The 18,000-nt window shown below is 40.8% G+C and overlaps 1 protein-coding gene across 1 annotated transcript in view; it reads right to left on the reverse strand.

Annotated features, from left to right (window-relative positions):
• The window catches only part of CNNM2 (cyclin and CBS domain divalent metal cation transport mediator 2), a 116,609-nt gene that overhangs the window by 21,321 nt on the left and 77,288 nt on the right, over positions 1-18,000 (reverse strand). Inside the window, exon 2 of the mRNA XM_033065518.2 lies at positions 4,931-5,074. Coding sequence (XP_032921409.1) covers positions 4,931-5,074 — 144 coding nt within the window. The remainder of the gene's footprint in view (positions 1-4,930; positions 5,075-18,000) is intronic.

Genomic DNA, 18,000 nt, shown 5'->3' on the forward strand with positions numbered 1-18,000 from the left:
GCTCAGATGGCAGAATGCTGCTCCTCCACGGTGACACCACATGCAGGGTGGCAGTGGCTCTAAGCAGCAGAATGCTGTCAGACAGCTCTGAGCTCCACAGAGTGCAGGAAATACAAGTGTTGAGCCAATTCCTCTGAGCCCCTCAGAACGAGACACAGCTCAGGTTCTAGGGCCTTTGAGGGGGAAGATCCTAAGAATACTGCAGTTACTCATCTATCAGCCACTTAGTTAACCGGTGTAAAATGACTGGGCTTCTGAGGGACCACAGGCACATCAACTCATGGCACAGGATTTGGGGAGGCACACAAAGAGGTGTAGGTGAAGCTGACACTGAACCTGCACATACTCCGACGTGCTCGTTCAGATTTTGAATTATACGTGCAATGATTATTAAAATGATGAGATCTAGAGCCCTTTACAAGTCCAAATACATGCTACAGATTACATTAGGCTCAGAGTGGCTGAGTCTGAAGCTTGGAAATGCACAATACTGGTAATTTTCAGGCTTCTAGATTTTCCCAAGTCACCTAGTCTTTTAGACATGAGTATGTCCTCACTTTCCAGGAACATGCCTCCACTACTGGACTATCACAGACTCAACAGCAATACTGTACTGACAGTAACTTATCTATTTGAGGTATCTCGATCGTATTCTGTGAGCAGTGCAAATCAGAAAGTTTGAGATACTTGTTCCCAGGCACATGGAGAAGAACAGTGATGACCCTTGCCCTTTTTCTTCTTTGAAAGCAGAAGCCTCTTACCCTAGTAGTACTTTACCCAAGACGTGGACTACATCAGGGGCTGCATTTTCTCTTCCAAAAGCAGGAATAGAAACCACTGAAGGGAGTGGCTACAGACTAAAAACAATCCCTGCCTTAGGAATATAGTTTGAGACACTTCTTATCTGTACTTGCAGTTAAAGGAGAGATGCATACCAAAGCAAAGGAAAATTAATAAGAAAAAAGTCACCTAGAAGTCCTCACTAAGTCCTGTCTCTTACAAAATAAGAAGAATAGAAACTGCTTTTTCTGAAAAGCTCAGAGAATGTTATCTTTAAAGCACTGTATCTGAGATGTTTTCTCACAAGGAGTTCCATCATTGCTCTCTTCAGGGAGGCAAAAATCACAAGTACAAGTGCTGGCCCTGGGACAGGGAAACATCTCTATGCCTTTCCTTTGAAAGAGCTGTAGCACTGCCGGCTTCACACTGCACTACTGGTACAAGACCTGCATCACACAATGGAAGGATGCTTTAAATTTTTCTGTCCATAATGGTCATCAGTGTAAGATGACCCAGGCTCTAACCCAAATGATGGGCAATTTCAACTCCTCCTATTTTTTCCCTTGGCAGCTTATCCAAAAATTTTCCCAAGAAAAATGTTACATGGTTATAGCAGAGCCACATGGCTTAAAGCCATTATCTTGGCTTATTTTTGCAAGGGATAGTCTTAAATTGTTCTTTGCTATCCAAATAACTTTTGAACTTCTTGTAAGATATAAGAACCAGGGACTGGATTGTGACTGATGTAATTGAATCTGAACCAGGTGTTTCCTGTGTGTCCTTTCTCCAGTAAGTGAGACGGAGATATGGGCACTGAAGTTATCTTTAAGCTTTTATCTTTATGTGAAGTTATCTATAAGCTGAAGTGATCTCTGCTTACAGAGTGCTGGGATACTGGTTCTGCAACATGAACAATGAGACACATAAGGGATACTCTCACTACAACTTCTGGTGAGATATCAACAAATATTGCAAACATCTTCAGTAGGTTCTGGGAATGTTTAGACTTCTCCTTCAAATCATAGGCAACAAGCTTGGCCATGAACTCTGGGCTGAGGCAGAGAACTCCAGGGGATGAGTGGTCAAAACAAAATTAAGGTTGTGATATCTCTTGTAATAATCCTAAACTTCAATGCCTGATGCATAACATGATTAATTATTGCATAAATCTCCTTGAAAGAGCCTGCTTGGACTGGAAACAGTTACAGAACAGGCAGTTCAAACCTCAGATCACCCATTCAGCTAGAGAGGCAGGCAGGTTGAGGGGCACTGCAAATGCACCCAGGCAATTGCTGCAGAAAGTCCTTGTTCTCCTTGCTCTCCTCCTGTGCTTTTTGTCTTTAGACATCTGCAGTGAGCTCCAGACAAGATAAAAAAATGATGAAACTCATCTTCAAGTAGAAAGAGCTAAATAAGACAGGGCACCAGACAAACCTGGATCAGAAGAATGAACAAGTAGACCGTGCAGTCTAACACAGAACATACAGCTTTCTCTCTTGGGCCTGAGAAAGCTGAGAAATGCTCTCCTACCACTGTAGAGCCACGGCAGCAGAAGACAGATTCCTGTAGTGTGCCAACCATGAAAAAATGCTACAACTTTCCAGTACTAAGAGCCAAACACACTGGCAGCTCTTCAACATAACATGGACTGAAATGTGTCATGTGTCATGACAGAAACATCATCTCTCCACCTCTTCAGCATTCCCAATACAAAGTTTCATCCTCTGAAGTACTCGGTCTACCCAAATGTTGATGGGTCAGACATATTCAATAATTTTTCCTGCTCCCTCTTCTCCTTGCTCCCAACATCTCTGCAAGCAACAGCAGAACAGAGCCACATGAAGACATATCACACATTTATTTGGCAACCTCCAGAATTTCAGTTGCAGAGTTCAGCAGTGAAAGCAGCTTTCAGCAAAAACTGTAAATATACTATTGCTGCCACTTTAACACAATTCAAATGTTTTTTCATGGAAACAACAGAAAGGCACAGCTCCAATAACAAGGTCAGCCATTTCATCAAATTTCAAGTTTCCATTAAAGCAAAACAAAACATTTTTAAAACTTCAGAACAAAGTGTAACAATGCTGCCAGAATTTTTCAAAAGCTCTTTTTTAAAGTAAACACCTAGTACAGAGCAAATCAGTCCAAGGGTTTCAAGCTTACTTGTTCTGAGCTGAGCAAGTCAGACTGCTATAATAATGAACAGAATCAAAGGTGGGATTACTAACAGAGACACTGTGATATCAACACCAAAAATAGCCTGCCTTAACATATCGTGGACTATAAAGCACCTTTCAGTAAACCCATGTTTCACACATGTTCTCATCACCAAACCAATTGGAGGTTGGCTGCCCAAGTCCAAACCCTCTCACACTACCTGTGATCCTCACAGCTTCTTGGGATTTCTGCTCTCTCCTTTATTGTCACAGAATCCTTCAGTCTAAACAGTGGAACGATCTCCAGTGCTTCAGAAAGAAATTAGAAGTTCTTCATGGTACTTAGCAAGAGTCACCCCCTAAAATTTCCTGCATCCTCCAGGAAGCCTAGGAAGTTTCCTTCCTGTTCTGAATGAGGAATTTATAATAGTAAAAAATTATCCCAGGAAGAAGAGTTTCAAGTGAACTCAATGTTCACCAGCTCTATTTTTGTTAATATAGGAAGCCTTCAGGTAGTAAAATTAAAATTAAAATTAAATTCATGCATCCTTGCCCTCTAACATCCTATTAATGGACAAAGCTTTTTTGGTCCTGAAGAACAACACAGCATGATCTATGTGTTTTCTCTTAACAAACAAGGCATGGAGGAACATTGAAAGCATAAGCAGTGTCTTCCCTCATAGATGCATGTAAATATCTCAAAGGTAGATAAAGATAGGATCTTTTTGGAGTATAAAAGGAAGCTTGAATTCAGCCTGCAAAAGCAAAGCATTATGTTGTAACTGATTAGCCCAACAATTCATTTGTGAAGGTATGAAAAGAAATCAATACTAACTGGACTTCTTGATTTACATAGTAATTAGACTGTTCAGCACGCAACTGTGATTTACATGAACATTTGGGTACATAAATACTGATATAATACTGACTAGGTACAGAAAGCATTTTAGGCAAAACCAAGTAAGTCTATCCCACAGTATAAAGTGTTCATTGGGCATTTGGCTTGGAGGGAGGAAAGAAGATGCTTGAGTTGGCCTGAAAAAATGCTGTAGAAACATTCCAATCCCTTCCATGAGGAAAGAGAAAGAAAGCAAAGGAGAGTTGAACAGTGCTGAAGACATTTAAAGTAATTATTTCTATAACAGAATCTGGAGATATCCTTGTGTGCACGCAAACACATAGTGAAAAATAGCATCTGCCAGCAAGCAATCAAACCGCAGATAAGACAGATGAAGAATGACTGAAAGGAAGTCCTGTATGCACAGCCCAGATTGTGCAGATGGGGGGAGAAGCAGACACTTTAGGTAACTGGTCAAGCTTTAATCTGGGAAGGAAAATGGTCCAGATCTCTCAAGTTCCAGGTAATGGTTGACCTGCAGCATCATCTCCCTCAAGAGACATTAACATAAAGAAGGCAGGAGCTGTGCTCAGTGCTAAAAAGAGAAGGCATTTAGGACAGGCTGGTTTTCAGCCCCAAGGAAGACTTTCCATTCTCAAGATTTCTCAGTGAGTGACAGACATTCTAAAGACACTCCATTCCTTTTCCTTGAGGCAAGATTTGCCTGCCTCTTGTTGAAGTATGGTAGTACATGGACTAGTGGCCCTTGAGGCAGAGGGACAAGAGGGGAAAATGTGGGAGATCATGAGCACTCTAACAAAGACTTAACAAGCCTCAGTGATGAACAGCCGGCAGGAGAGAGTAGATTGTTGCAGATACAAACCTTGCTGGTAAAAGGATCAAATAAAGAAACTTGTCCTGCTTCTGAATTAACACAGCCTAAAGGGGTGAGGTTCCCATACTGAAAAAACAAAAATTACTTTGAGCATCTGAGGGATCTGCAGGTCATTTTGTTAAGGAGACTTCCACAACAATTTGAGTTTTGAGACTTTAAATCGGCAAAATAACATCTCTCAAAAAACAGGCTATAAATTCAACTGCTGCTGGAGTCTTTCTTCTTACTTATAAACAAATTGCAAATATTTCTACTCACTGTATAGATCTGTTTCATCCAGAATTTCAGACTTGATGATCTCTTCAATCACATCTTCTAAAGTGACAATTCCCAGGACTTCATAAAAGGGATCGCCTTCTCCTTCATTGTTTACTCTTTGCACTATAGCCAGGTGAGACTTGCCTGCAAGGAGACAGATCAATTTAGAAATTTTAGAAATTTCTGAATGATAAGAAATTATAGCAGAAGTAGAGACATGCAGGTATAAATAAAAGACAAAAAGTTTGGTGTCAGGTTTTATGAAAAAAGGGGTGAAGTTTAACAGACGCTTAAAATGACAATCTGATTTCTGTCTGAGATACACATTCCTGCACCACATAAATCCACCTTATGCCCTAAAAGAGAGCTAAAGAGATCAGTGTTCTTGTTCTAATGTCTTTCCATGCAAAACTGTCAGCCTGGCACTGAATTCATCATATTATTTTGTTGTTCTGCTTCTTGTCTCATGCGCTGGCAGAGGAAGGCCAGGCTGGAGCCCTCCTTTACAGTGAGATCCCAGCGATGTTTTCCTCAAGCCTGGAAAAAACACCAACAATGACAAATCACAGAAAAAGAGGGACAGGTTGGAGCTAGGGAAAAGTCAGCCCCATCCATCAGCTCCTCTTTTTCCCCTCTCTTTCTCAAAAATAATTCATTTATATATTCTCCATATGGGGTGGTGACACCTTATTTAGGAATTAATGAATTAAAATATTCAAAGCAACTATCTGATCAACAAAGACACAAGCATAGAAGAGATTTAGCAGTAGTTCTAAAGATTCCCGAGCCGTGCATCATTCACAGTGAATTCCTGAAGTCCTTTGTGCCATAGGAATGATGATAGTAAGAATATTATCATCATGAACCTTCAAAATTGCCTTGATACCTTTGGTTGCCAGTTTCTCCAGCTGCCATCAAAAACCAGTCTTTTGTAAAGCTGCATAAATAATAACATTTATTCAAAAGGTGCACCAAATCTAAGTGGCGCTTTGCAGTACAAATACACAGACATCAATATGCTTTCTGAACTATCAGGAGGTAAGAAACAGTGTCTCACACTCTGCTGGTCTCAACAAGTATACTTATCCCTAAAATAGTTCAAAACTTTGCTTAGACCCCTTTATAGGCAATAATGTCTGCCTGTTTTAAGATTCAGATTATTAGACTAACAAGCATTCAAACTATTCCAACCCAGACTTACTCACGCTTAAAGAATGAAAATATCCCGAACAAACTAGACGAGGGAGGAAAACTTATCAACTACTGATATAAACATTGCATCAGGTCAAGTCAATTCACTTTGGTAAGTTTTTCACATCTGCTTTCCCAGGGACCCAACATAAGCAGTTAAAAACAAATTCTTGGTGAATGCTGTCTGTCGAAAGTTAAATTCTTTTGCTATTCCCAGCTTGTGATCATTTAAAAGGAATTTTCCAAAGCAGGGTCTAATATTAGACTCAAAATGAAGTTTCCATTCCACTTAGGCGATATTCTCACCAAAGTAACTACTGCATAATCTGATTGTCTTGGAGCTACTCGTTTAGATGCAGATGGACATACTTTAAATACCAACTACACAGCACTGCTGAGTCTTATCTTGAGGAAACTTTATTCTACAGTGAATTAATAGAAAGATGATTTGTGATTTTTAAAGTACCAACATTCATATTGTACTGAAAGTCTTTCACTGTGCCAGGTTTTATGGGTTTTATTTCTCTGCATTCCTTGCAAGACTTCCAGCTCTTTCAACTGCTCAATGAAGAGCATTAAAGTAATTTCATAAAAACATGAAAGATTTAAGTACTATTATTACTGCAATTCCCCTGTAACATATTACTTCAATTATATCCTTTCAATGTAACAATGTTAAATAAGAACAGTAGCACAAGAAAAAATTAAACAGACAAAACAAATACTCTAGTTTATTTCCCAATGCCAGCTCAGATGTTAGTATATTTGCTTTCAAATAAAAAGACATGGCTCCTTCAAGAACCACTTGTATCACAGACCACAGCAGTTCATTAGCACATGCTTATTCAGGTGCTAATTCCTCAGGATATGTATTCTCATATATTAGCAAATGGTAAGATCTGTTCAAAGTGGGTTAAATTAAAAAAACAAACCAAACCAGCCAAACAAAAGTGCCAAAAGACAATGCTATCAACTCGTGTTTCCGCTTTGATCAAAATCATCAAATTCTAGCCTTTTTCTCCACTTTGCACTACTTATGATAATGCTGAACTAAGTGATGAAATTTGAAATTTTGAAAAGAACAGTCTTTCTAACAATAGTGTCCTGAACACATCAACAAGCAACCTCAGAAATCTATGAAAATGGGACTGGGGAAGGACCTGAGGGGCTGGAATACAATGAGAAGTTGTGCACAAGTTTCATCCACAAAACAAGTAACATGCCCTTCCCATCAGAGTGGACCCCACCAAGAATTCAGCATCACTAAAATATGTTATGTTCTCCCCATTTGAGCAGCTGCAGGAGTCTGACCCAAGCAACTGCACCTAATGTGAGATGGGTGACCAAAATCTGTACCAGCATCTGCTCTCTTAGGCAAAGTGAGCTGGTAGGACAGGACTTGTGAAGAGATACCAGACATTCTGCACTTTCTACAATGAAAAAGAAAGCTAGAAACAATTTTTTTCTGGCCCTGCCATAATCTCTGATTTTAAGGGTTTTTTACTTATCATCCAAAGTATCAAGACCATTGAAACTTGTCATCATGACTGGATTTTGGTGGGTAGAATCGATACTCAGTTCTATGCTCATTATTAAATAAACTACATGTTACAGAGATTTTATCTGCTGAGATAAATTATCAACAAACATAGTGACAACTAATCTTTCTTCCCTCCTGACTGTCAAGTTTTCCTTTTCCAGACTCTCATCAGCCCAACACTTTGCTGGGGTCGGATGAATTAAAACCAATCTAATAAGCTGCCCCTAAGAGGGTGCCTTTTGCTCCCATGTTTTCTCCTTCCTTTCTACTGGTTCCAAAGCTTATATAACTATTTTATGAGACAGACCAGATCTGAAAATTATATTTCTTGTGTCTTTGCAAGATAATTTTGACCCAGATCCAATAACCTGCAAGCAATCACCAGACAGTGGAACACACATCAGAGGTGGTGATGGAGATGTTATGAAGATGCATTCCCAGACTGGCTGCCCTCTCGCCACAGAAGACAGCAAAATACCCTGCATGTATGGAAGTAATCAAGACATAAAAGGCTACAGGAAAAGCTAGGAGTGCAAAGACCTCTTTATACATAGTAAAAGAGCACAACACAGCATGTGCTCAACTGTAAAATTGGCCTGTAAGTAAAGTAATGACTCCTCTGAGTGTTTGAAACAGAAATTGGCTACAGCTTTATTCAAAGACTTTATCAGGCCATTGGCAATTGTCATACTAATTTATTCAACTGAAAATGAGTAGTTTCAGCTTGTATTTTCCACTGCTAAAGACATACAGTACAGATCTAGTAAGGAGCTGAATAAAGTAAACATCCAGCAGATAAGCAAATCTGGACTGCATATAATTTTCCTAGGGCTTTGAGAGCAGAACACAAATTCAACAGAGAGAACAGGTGTATGGGGAGTTCTGTACTCTAGCCACACTTCATAGATGACATTAATGCTTCTTTAATCCCTTGTTTTACGTGTTAATACAATGAGATTTAGCAAGTGGGCAACTCTACAAAACTGCCAGGTCTGACAATAAAGGCAGCAACATGATGTGTGACCCACAGCTCCTCTGTGGGCACAGGCAGGCAGTATTTGCTTTCTGCCTCAGCTTCCCCACTGTACAGTGACATTCAGTGACACCACCAAGGGCTATGTGGAGCTGATACCTGTACACAAGTTGGCACAAATGTTAATCTCCCAGTTACCTCCACAGGCAGCCAAAGCACCAAGCAGTTTTGGTAAACATAAATCCAGTCTCATCCCATCGCTTAAAACCCTGACGCTCAGCTTAGATTCTGCTCTTTAGAACTTCTGATTAATTTAGTGAGCTAATTAAGAAACTTGAAGATGCTTAGTTAAATCCGCATGAGTAAGTGAACTAGAATGAGCTCCTGGGAGTCCATGTGATTTACTGACCACACAGAACACAACTGGAAGAAAGAAACAAATGCCTGAAATACTCATTCTCTTACTGTACCATGACAATTTCTTGAAAAATGTATTGTATGGGAAAATTCTCCCTTTGATCCTGAGGCATTTATACATCTAGAGCAAGGACCTCAAGAATACTGTCATGCAGCTCAAACCAGAAATGAAAACATGTCTTCCAGGTCTGCTCTGGTCAGTCACAGGATCTTGACTCCATGAAGAGTTTTGCCATTTGGAAGAGTTGTACCCATCCCACTCTGACATGTCACTTCCCCACAGACACACAGGCAGAAGAAAAGGGATGACAGACACATTATGGAGTTCAATAAATGCAAATTCAAAGTCATAAACCTGGTACAAAACAGCCCCATGTGCTGGCACTGGCTCACTGCAGGAGTCAGCAGCGTGTCCCCGAAGCAATGAAGAGGAACTGCGTGCCGACATCAGCACAGTGCAGCTGGCAGGTCAAAGGAATGGATTATTCCTCTCTGTTTGACACCTGTGAAACCACACCTGCAGCACTGGCATTCAGTTTGGGGTTCTCCAGTACAAGAAAGAAATCAAGAAACTGGAACTGTTTGGGTGGATGGATCCAAGGTGGGCTGGGGCTGGAGCCCATGATATGCAGGGAAAAGCAGAGAGCACTGCGTTGGTCGAGTCCTGCAAAGAAAAGGCTAAAAGAAAGGACTCAGGTTTCTATACCTCACAGTAGGCTAAGGAGAACATAAAACTAGAGTCCTTTGAGCTAGATACCAATGGGACAAGACACAATAAACACAAATTTCAAACAAGGAGACATTCTTTAAAAAATGAAAATTTGTTTCTCATGAGGGAGGCCAAACACTGGAATACGGGGCCAGAGGGGCAGTGAAATTTCCAACTTTGGAGGTATTCAAAACTCAGTGACCTGAGCCAACTTCAAAGGTGGCCTGCTCCAAAGAGGTGGCTGGACCAGACGACCTCCAAAAGTCCCTTCCTAAATTATCCAGTGATTTTAAAAGACTTTGAAGGGAGGCCTGACTGAAAACCCAAGCTAAACTTAATTGCTGAATTTTCATTCTTGAATTTAAAAAAAAAAATTGCAAAACTTTCACTACATAAGGATATATAAAGACAGTGAGTTTTACTGGTCTGGAATGCCACAATCTGGCCTTGTATGTGACCAAATGTAATAACAAAAGGATACTATTAGCCAGACTATATTGGAGAAAATTAGACTACTGCTGCCATAGATTTAGGGCAAACACAGGTTCCCAGGAATGAGTGATCCAAAGGTGTAACTTAAGGGCTCTGAGCAGTGAGCCACAACCTGCAGAGATGAGTATCAGCTTACAGTATGAGAAAGCAACTTGAAATGCCTCTATTTCTGCTGAAGGAGATTTATGAACTCAGTAACTGGGAAGATTTGTAGGTGCTATTTCACTCCTGAAAGCGACAGGTCTCACTAAAGGCTCCTTTTAAAAAAATTAAAAAGAAAAATCAGTGCTAAATCAAAGCTGTGGTAGACATTTATAAAACAGAAGATTCTTGTTAAGTCAGTTTGTGGTAAAACAAGAATCAGGCTTTTTGGAATCAGGAATTTTTTGTTAAAACCAGTAATCTGGGTCTGTTTGCTGATGTTTAGTGCCCTGGAATATTAAGCCATAGCCTGTTTAATATGCCTTCAATGACATGGAGAAAAATCCCATGCGGTGTTTAGCTGCCCTTGAATGTGCTAGCTCATGGGACTGTTTTTGTTTTGACTGATTTGTACAAAGGTAAACACTGGTCTGTCAGTGAGACTCACAGGTTCAACAGCACATTATTCAAAACAATCAATTTTAAAATGTGTTGTATAATTTATCCATTAAAAATAACTCCCAGGAGTAGCCCTGGCTTGCAAGCAATTATACCAAAGATAAAGTGTTTTCCTAAATTTCTTTTCTGCACCACAGTTCAAGGACATTAAATCTCACTTCTATTAGCAGAAGTTTGCATTCATGCTGTTTGCTTTTTCACAATCAGTCTGCTACATTCTGCAAACACACATACAAACTGGTGCACACTGTCTTTGGGTTCATAACACAACACCATTCACAGAATCAAGAGAAACTCAAAACTTCTGCAACAAACATAAATCTAGGTTTAGACTAGGCTTTTTAGATCCTGCTCTTTTCAGCAGCAAAACATGTAATTTTTAATATATATTTGGGAAGGGAACCTGATAACTAACATTTATTTAATACAGTCACATGAAAATCATCCAGACCCTCAAAGGAAATGAGAGAAAGTATCAGCACAACCATTGGGAATACAGTGACTTTCCTTTAAACCAGAGCGCTCAGTCTCGTACAAACATTAACTAGAAACCACATCAGCCTTCACAGGGAAATAAAAAAGTAGCACTTTAAATAGACTCTTTGTGTTAAAGTCCATTTAGTGGGAGGACTCCAAAAAAAGCAAAAATCAGGGAGAGTTTCAGAATGACTTCCTGACAGTGAATTGTATTTGTAAGGAATACTTTCCCAAGGGAAATGACAGAAGTTCAGTAACTTGCAACTTTGAAAACTTGACTGGACAAAGCTCCTAGAAAGGACTCAGTAATTCTTAGTGCCCTGTGGCAGATGGAAGAGGAGTGATGAGCTAACATTTTCCATCTGCACCAGCCTATCAGTCAGTGTAGGCGCTCCAACTCAACTGCTGCTGCCTTCCCTTCAATCCCTTCTGGTAGGACCTTGGTGATACACACACTGGCAAACATAATCTGTTTTCCTGCTGCTTCTAAACATGAGAGCACAGCTCTAGAAAGCTGCAGATTTACTTGCAACTGAACCAAGCCTGGCAACCAACTTGGATCAGAAGCTGGGAAGTCTCCATAGGTACATGAGTAAAAGAAATTAGCAGAAATAACTTGAGTGTAAGGAAATAACTTGAGTGTAAGGAAAAAAGATAATTTAAACTCAGAGCTCTGCTATCAAAGCAGAGGGAAGAATCAGGTGTGAGAATATTTAGGGAAAACTATTACGAGGTGTAGGCAGGCATCACAAATAAAACTGAAAAGTGGAGAGAAAAAGTTTCAAAGACTCCTTGAACATTACTAATGACTCACTGCCATGAACAGTCAGGCAGTGCTTCCCAGTCAGGCAGTGCTTTTGCAGTAGGGAATTTGTGCTGAATATGGCTGGGGTTAACAATAACCAGGGTCCACAAGGGTGTAAAATGCACACCACTAGCTGGGCTGCTCTCAGTGTTGGCCAGAACTCTGAGTACAGCCTAGTAAATGAACAAACACAAGCTGCTTCCCAGAATTGGAAGCATTTTTCTGTCTTAGAGAAGTATCCACTGGATCTGAAGTAGGAGAGGAAGAGAAGGAAAATCTAACACTTGAGAAAGAAACCTCTCCCAAAAACAAAGTATTTTTGGACACCAGTCTGAGGCTCTAACCTGAGCAAAAGGTTGTGACACCAGGACACTGGTGGCTCGAGACAAGAAACAGAGTGGAAGTTAAAAACAAAATTAAGGAACCACTTCAGAAGTGCAGCAAACTAAAGCTGAGAGAAGAGGTGGCAACAAGAAGAGAAAATACTGAATCTGGAGGGAGGCCTAGGAATATTTGGACAGACACAGAACAAAAAAGTTCAGATAAAATTTAAGGCAGCAAACAGAATATTGAAGTCATTCTTGGCCATAATTCAAGTCTTCCACACTGGATTCAAAAGATACTGAAGTGTGACTTATGGTGATATGATTTCCCCTGTGCCCATACTTCCCAAGGCAAGTAATGCCCTTTTGGAAAGAAGAGTAAGAAATGCATCTCCTTACTGACTCGCACCTCCACACATGATCAACAAGGAATTTTTTTTTAGTGTTCAAGCACCCTAAAAAGGAACCATACTAATTTTATTACTTTCCTGTTTGTTCAAGATTGTCCCACTGATTTCAGCATTCTTTCAGGGATGAAGAGCAGGCACCAGCTGCCAGAAGTGCCACCAGCAGAGGGAGTGCAAAACCTTGGGTTTGCTGAGCTCCACGCTCCAGGTCCTCCCCAGACCTCAGTACAGCAGATGGAGAGAAGAAGTCCTGGATTCTGTCATCGGTGGGGCCTGGCTGCTGGCTGGATGCTGAATCCTTTGAGAGATGTGTCCTTCAGCCTGGGATCCACACCAATGACCCTGTCTGCCATGGCCTGTTCAGCATCTCCTCCTGCAGCTTTGCATTGCTGCTATGACTTGTCCCACTCCAACTTCCTCTGCCTTCCCTGCCCTAGGGGGGACAGTTTCTTGAGCCCTTTATAAGGGCTCAGGAGAGAAACTGCCACCTCTTTAGTCTCCTCCAGTCCAACAGGCTGCTACCACAAACCAAGAGTTAATCCACTAAATGAAAACAAGAAGATCAAGAGATGTATGTTTGTGAGCAACAAAAATAGAAGTCAATCCAAAACAACAACGAAATCAGATGACTCTGATGTTCAGGTAACCAAAACACAACACTGACAGAAATAACAGCCTTGTTCTGTATCACTGCAGCCAAAAATCCTACTGATCTAATCCGTCCTCTAATCCTGCCTCCCTCAATTCCTAGAACAGACCGGGTATAATTCAGGGAGCCGCTAGATTTTGGCATCTACACCATGGGATTTAAAATCCGACAAAGGTAAAGTACTAGAAGGCACAACAGAAACATGTTTGGACATTAGGAGAAGGTTAGCTGAGGCCAGCATGCTTACATAAGGGCCTAAACCATGCTGAGAGCAAAGAGCATGAGCTGAAAAGGAAGAGCAGCACCTTGGGACTGTGGATCATGAAAGGAATTGGGGGCTGGATATTCGCTCTTTTTTTTTTTTATCATCATCAGCTCCTATAGTTTACTTTTAGTTTACTATTTAGGATACAAATTTAAAAGGGTTCTTGTGTTACCAGCATCTTAGTTCATTAATATTCTATTTTAATGACTTGTTTTACTTCAGGCCATTTATATCACATGCAGTTTGCAATTCCAGCTGCTCCAAACCCAGCCTGGTCGATGGCGCCATCAGATTTTTCAAGCTCAGTGCAAAGCTTTCAAATTTACACTGTGGCAGAACCAGGGGAAGATTAACAAAAACCTATCCTGTTAACTTTCTAAATTGGTGACACCACCTTCATCCAGCAGGGTCTGTACAAGCCCAAGAGCATTTAGGTGTGTGCACCGCCAGAGTGCCCGAAGCCGTGGGATAAACACAGCCCTAAAGCACAACCAGTGCCAGTGACCTTGACTTTGCATGAGCTCAGGATCGGCGCCACGTGAGCTCTGACACTGCACGTTTGCTTCTCTGGAACGCAACACGGGCACAGGGATTCACACACTGCCACTACAGAGCAACTCCCGAGCCGTGCAGCAGAGCACGAGGACGCTGCAGCTTCCTGCAGGCGCAAGAAACGCAGCCACCTTCTCCCACTGCCTTTTGGTTTGGGTCAGGTCCCATTGGGCAGCGCTGCAGGAAGAGCTGCCACAAAACTGTGCTTCACACTGCCAACAAACTCAAGGAGAATGGGGAATAGCCTCTGGTTGGAAAGTGACTCTTAAAAACTAAATGTACAGCACAGCTAAATGTAGAAAAGTGCAAAAACACACCCAAAGTTACAGAACCAAGAACTTCACAGGACCAACCAATTCAAGCTTTCATAGGTCATATTTTCACTTCGCTTTGGTGCAATTTTAGCTAATGACATAGATCACAGTTGGATCCAGATCCATGCCTCTTCATCAAAAACACATACATAGCAACTGTTATGGATATTGGTGGTGGGGGCAGGAGGAAGTAATTTAAACCACTCAAAGACATACTGGAATTGTCTGACACCAAAACAGAATTACAGAAGAGTACCTGTGATTTCAGAACTGGGCATTGCAGATACCTAAATGCCTGCAAACAGCAGGTTTTTTGCAAAACAATAATACAATAATATACAGAGAAGGGGAAAACCTCTAATTTTGTACTTTGCTAAAGATTTAAGTAAATCTTGTGTTAGTTTTAAAGCCAGTCATGCAAAGAAGATGAAAGAATTGGTTCAAATGCTGACTCATCATCCCCAGGAAAAGGAAAGATTACAGAAAACTGACTTGTTTGAAAGAATGACAATCCTGATGGTACATTTGAATGCATTCTTACTCTTTTGCAAGAACAAATGCAAATTGCCTGGTTTTGTTCCTAGGAGTTATCAATTACTCATAAATATAAGATCTTCAAATGAATTAGTAATACAACATCATCTTTTCAACCATACAAGGCAAGATTAATTTTCTGAAAAATGGCACTACTGGGTCATATTTCAGAAATGGGAACTTCAAAGACCAATCTTGGTGGCCATTATGCTATTAATACTTTTAATTACTGACTTGATACAAAAACTTCTTTAAATTTCCATTTGTGAACAACCATCTAATTAGTGGTTTTTTGGGCCACCCTGCATAGCCCTCTGGTCAGCTGTGTTTGTCCAGAGCTCTTGATGGAGGAAGAAAATCTCTCAGAGAAGACAGCAAAGCCCTGCTCCATCAGCAACAGCCACTGGAGAGAACTGGAGATAAGGGGAAGTGAGAGCCTTGCCCCTGAGTAAGAAGACACTGGCGATAAATGAAGAAGAGAAAAAGGAGTCTTAAGAGATTGAATTTGTGAACTTGCCGCTTGCTATTTTTGCTGTGATGAAGAGCTCCTTTGCTCCAGAAGACTAAATCAGGATTGCTCAACAGTTTTCCAACTGCTGGGTATTGATGACAGGGGATGACATGTGACTCACACCTACATTACAGTATTATTCAAATCCTCCCTGTCAAATATTTACATGAAGTGAAGAGCTGTAATATTTTAGTGACATAACAGGAATTCTGTGAGAATACTACTTCTTTCATGATGTTTAGCTCAGAGAAGATGTAGTAGAGACAGTCCTGTTTTCTTTATTATTCTGCAGAAGTCTTTATCATTATTTTAGCCCCATCCAAAACTAATCTGAATGTATTTGCTTGAAAATAACCTAAATACCAGCTTTAATATCCCTAACTTCTGAAACTGTTTATTTTGACAATTTTACTCCAGAACAAGGTTTGTGGCATAACATCTCATAGGGAATGGGGTTATTGATCTAAGCAGAACACTTTTTCATTTAATCACCTCTGAGATGAAATTAAAGGCACAGATCTTCACTGTCTTTTTAAGACTGTTTACCTTTGCTTGTAAATGTGTATGTTAGAGCATCTCTTTGATTTTGCTTAAGCCTAATACTTAGAGCTGTCTAAGTCCTCATACTCTTATACTAACACCAGCTAAGAGCATGGCATCCAGGTATCTCAGGACAGCAAGGGCTCACAAGTGTCTGTGTCGATCGTCTGGTACACACAGATTCGATCCACGCATGTGATGCACTCAACAACTCCTGCAACACTCACAAGAGTTACAGTGGAGCACAACTCTGCAAGGTTTGGAGACAACATCAATTACCACGGCAGAACCCACAAGCACAGGGTAGTTTAGCGCATCTTGTGAGGGCAGAGTGTGAATTAAAACTCAAGCAATCTGTACAGGTTTGCCCATAAAATTGTACCCACACCAAGAATGCAATACCAGCACCCCAAAAACACTATGGAAATGGCCTCAGAGAAACAGTGTCCTACTGCCGTGACTTCTGCCTTGCATTTGTTTATTTTTAGCTAGGATTAGGCTGAATTCTTCTACATCCCCATAAACACTAAAGTAAAACAGCTCAAACTTCTGCTAGAAGAGACATGGACAACCAGGTCACGCAACATACAACACACGTGCCTCACTGTTATCTTCCGTGACTGCTTGCAGATCCAAACATCCCGGGTACGCCACAGCAGCACAAACCCCAACCAGAAAACCAGGCTACTAGGCTCTGAGGACTTGCAATTAAATCTATAGTACAAACAACAGTATTTATCTAGCATATTAACAGCAGCAGAACGGATGTCTGTCACTGTATGTAGTTCACGGGGGAATATCCATGGACTGAACACTAGAGTTTGGAAAACTAAAGATTCCCAGCCAGGCCCTTCCTTGGGGTCTGTAACTCTTGAGCTTCTTCCTGCATCTTCTGTTTGTTCAAGAAAGGTCCCTCCACAAATGCAGGTAGAGCCAGGTGATGTTGCCTGCACGGAACAGGTCAGGGCTGAGCTCTCATCTCTACCTCAGAGGGAGCAATAGGAAAAATCTTCTCTCTTATCCACAAATGACATTTTCATGAAACTTACAGAAACATGGGATTTCTGACTTTTGTAGATCAATTACTTTTAAAGCCATGGAGGACTAAAGCAGATAAGGAAAAAAATAAACAACAAACTGATTAAAAATAAAATACACAGAATCCAAACCAAACCAAATAAAACCAACCAGACAAAAAAAACCTCCACTAATCCCCCCAAGCAGCCTCCTTCACAGCAGTAGCAGTGCAGACCCTATGCCAGCCACCAAATGGCAGAAGACAACAAACTTCAAAATACTGCTTCAAAATAATTTCCACTTGCAGGAAGAGGCTGTCATTCCTCCACAACAGCAAAGAACAAAACCCAAACAATTTTACTAGAAAGCCATGAATAAAAATGATTATATAAACCCCAACTTTGCACCATGCACAATTTATTTGAAACACCACGAATTTCTGAGTAGAGCTCAAATACACATTTAGTCTAAATATTAGGGACTATGTATGATCTAGTGCTCTGCATCTCAACAAACAGCAGGTTCATTTGTGAAGGTCCCCATCCTTCCAGGAGTCAGGAGCCTGGCCACAGTCACTGCACCCCTGTCCTTACAAGGGTTAGACAAACACATCAGTGAGCCCTGGCAAAAGGAAATGCATTTGGAGTTCACAGAAGGGCTATCACTTGGCTATTTCTGTAGTGCCTGCATCTAAAAAAAGATCTAGTTCACACAAGTAGCTATTTTACCTTACTGTCCCACAAGATCTAAATGC

The sequence above is a fragment of the Catharus ustulatus genome, chromosome 8 (assembly GCF_009819885.2).
Source record: "Catharus ustulatus isolate bCatUst1 chromosome 8, bCatUst1.pri.v2, whole genome shotgun sequence".
NCBI lineage: Eukaryota > Metazoa > Chordata > Aves > Passeriformes > Turdidae > Catharus > Catharus ustulatus.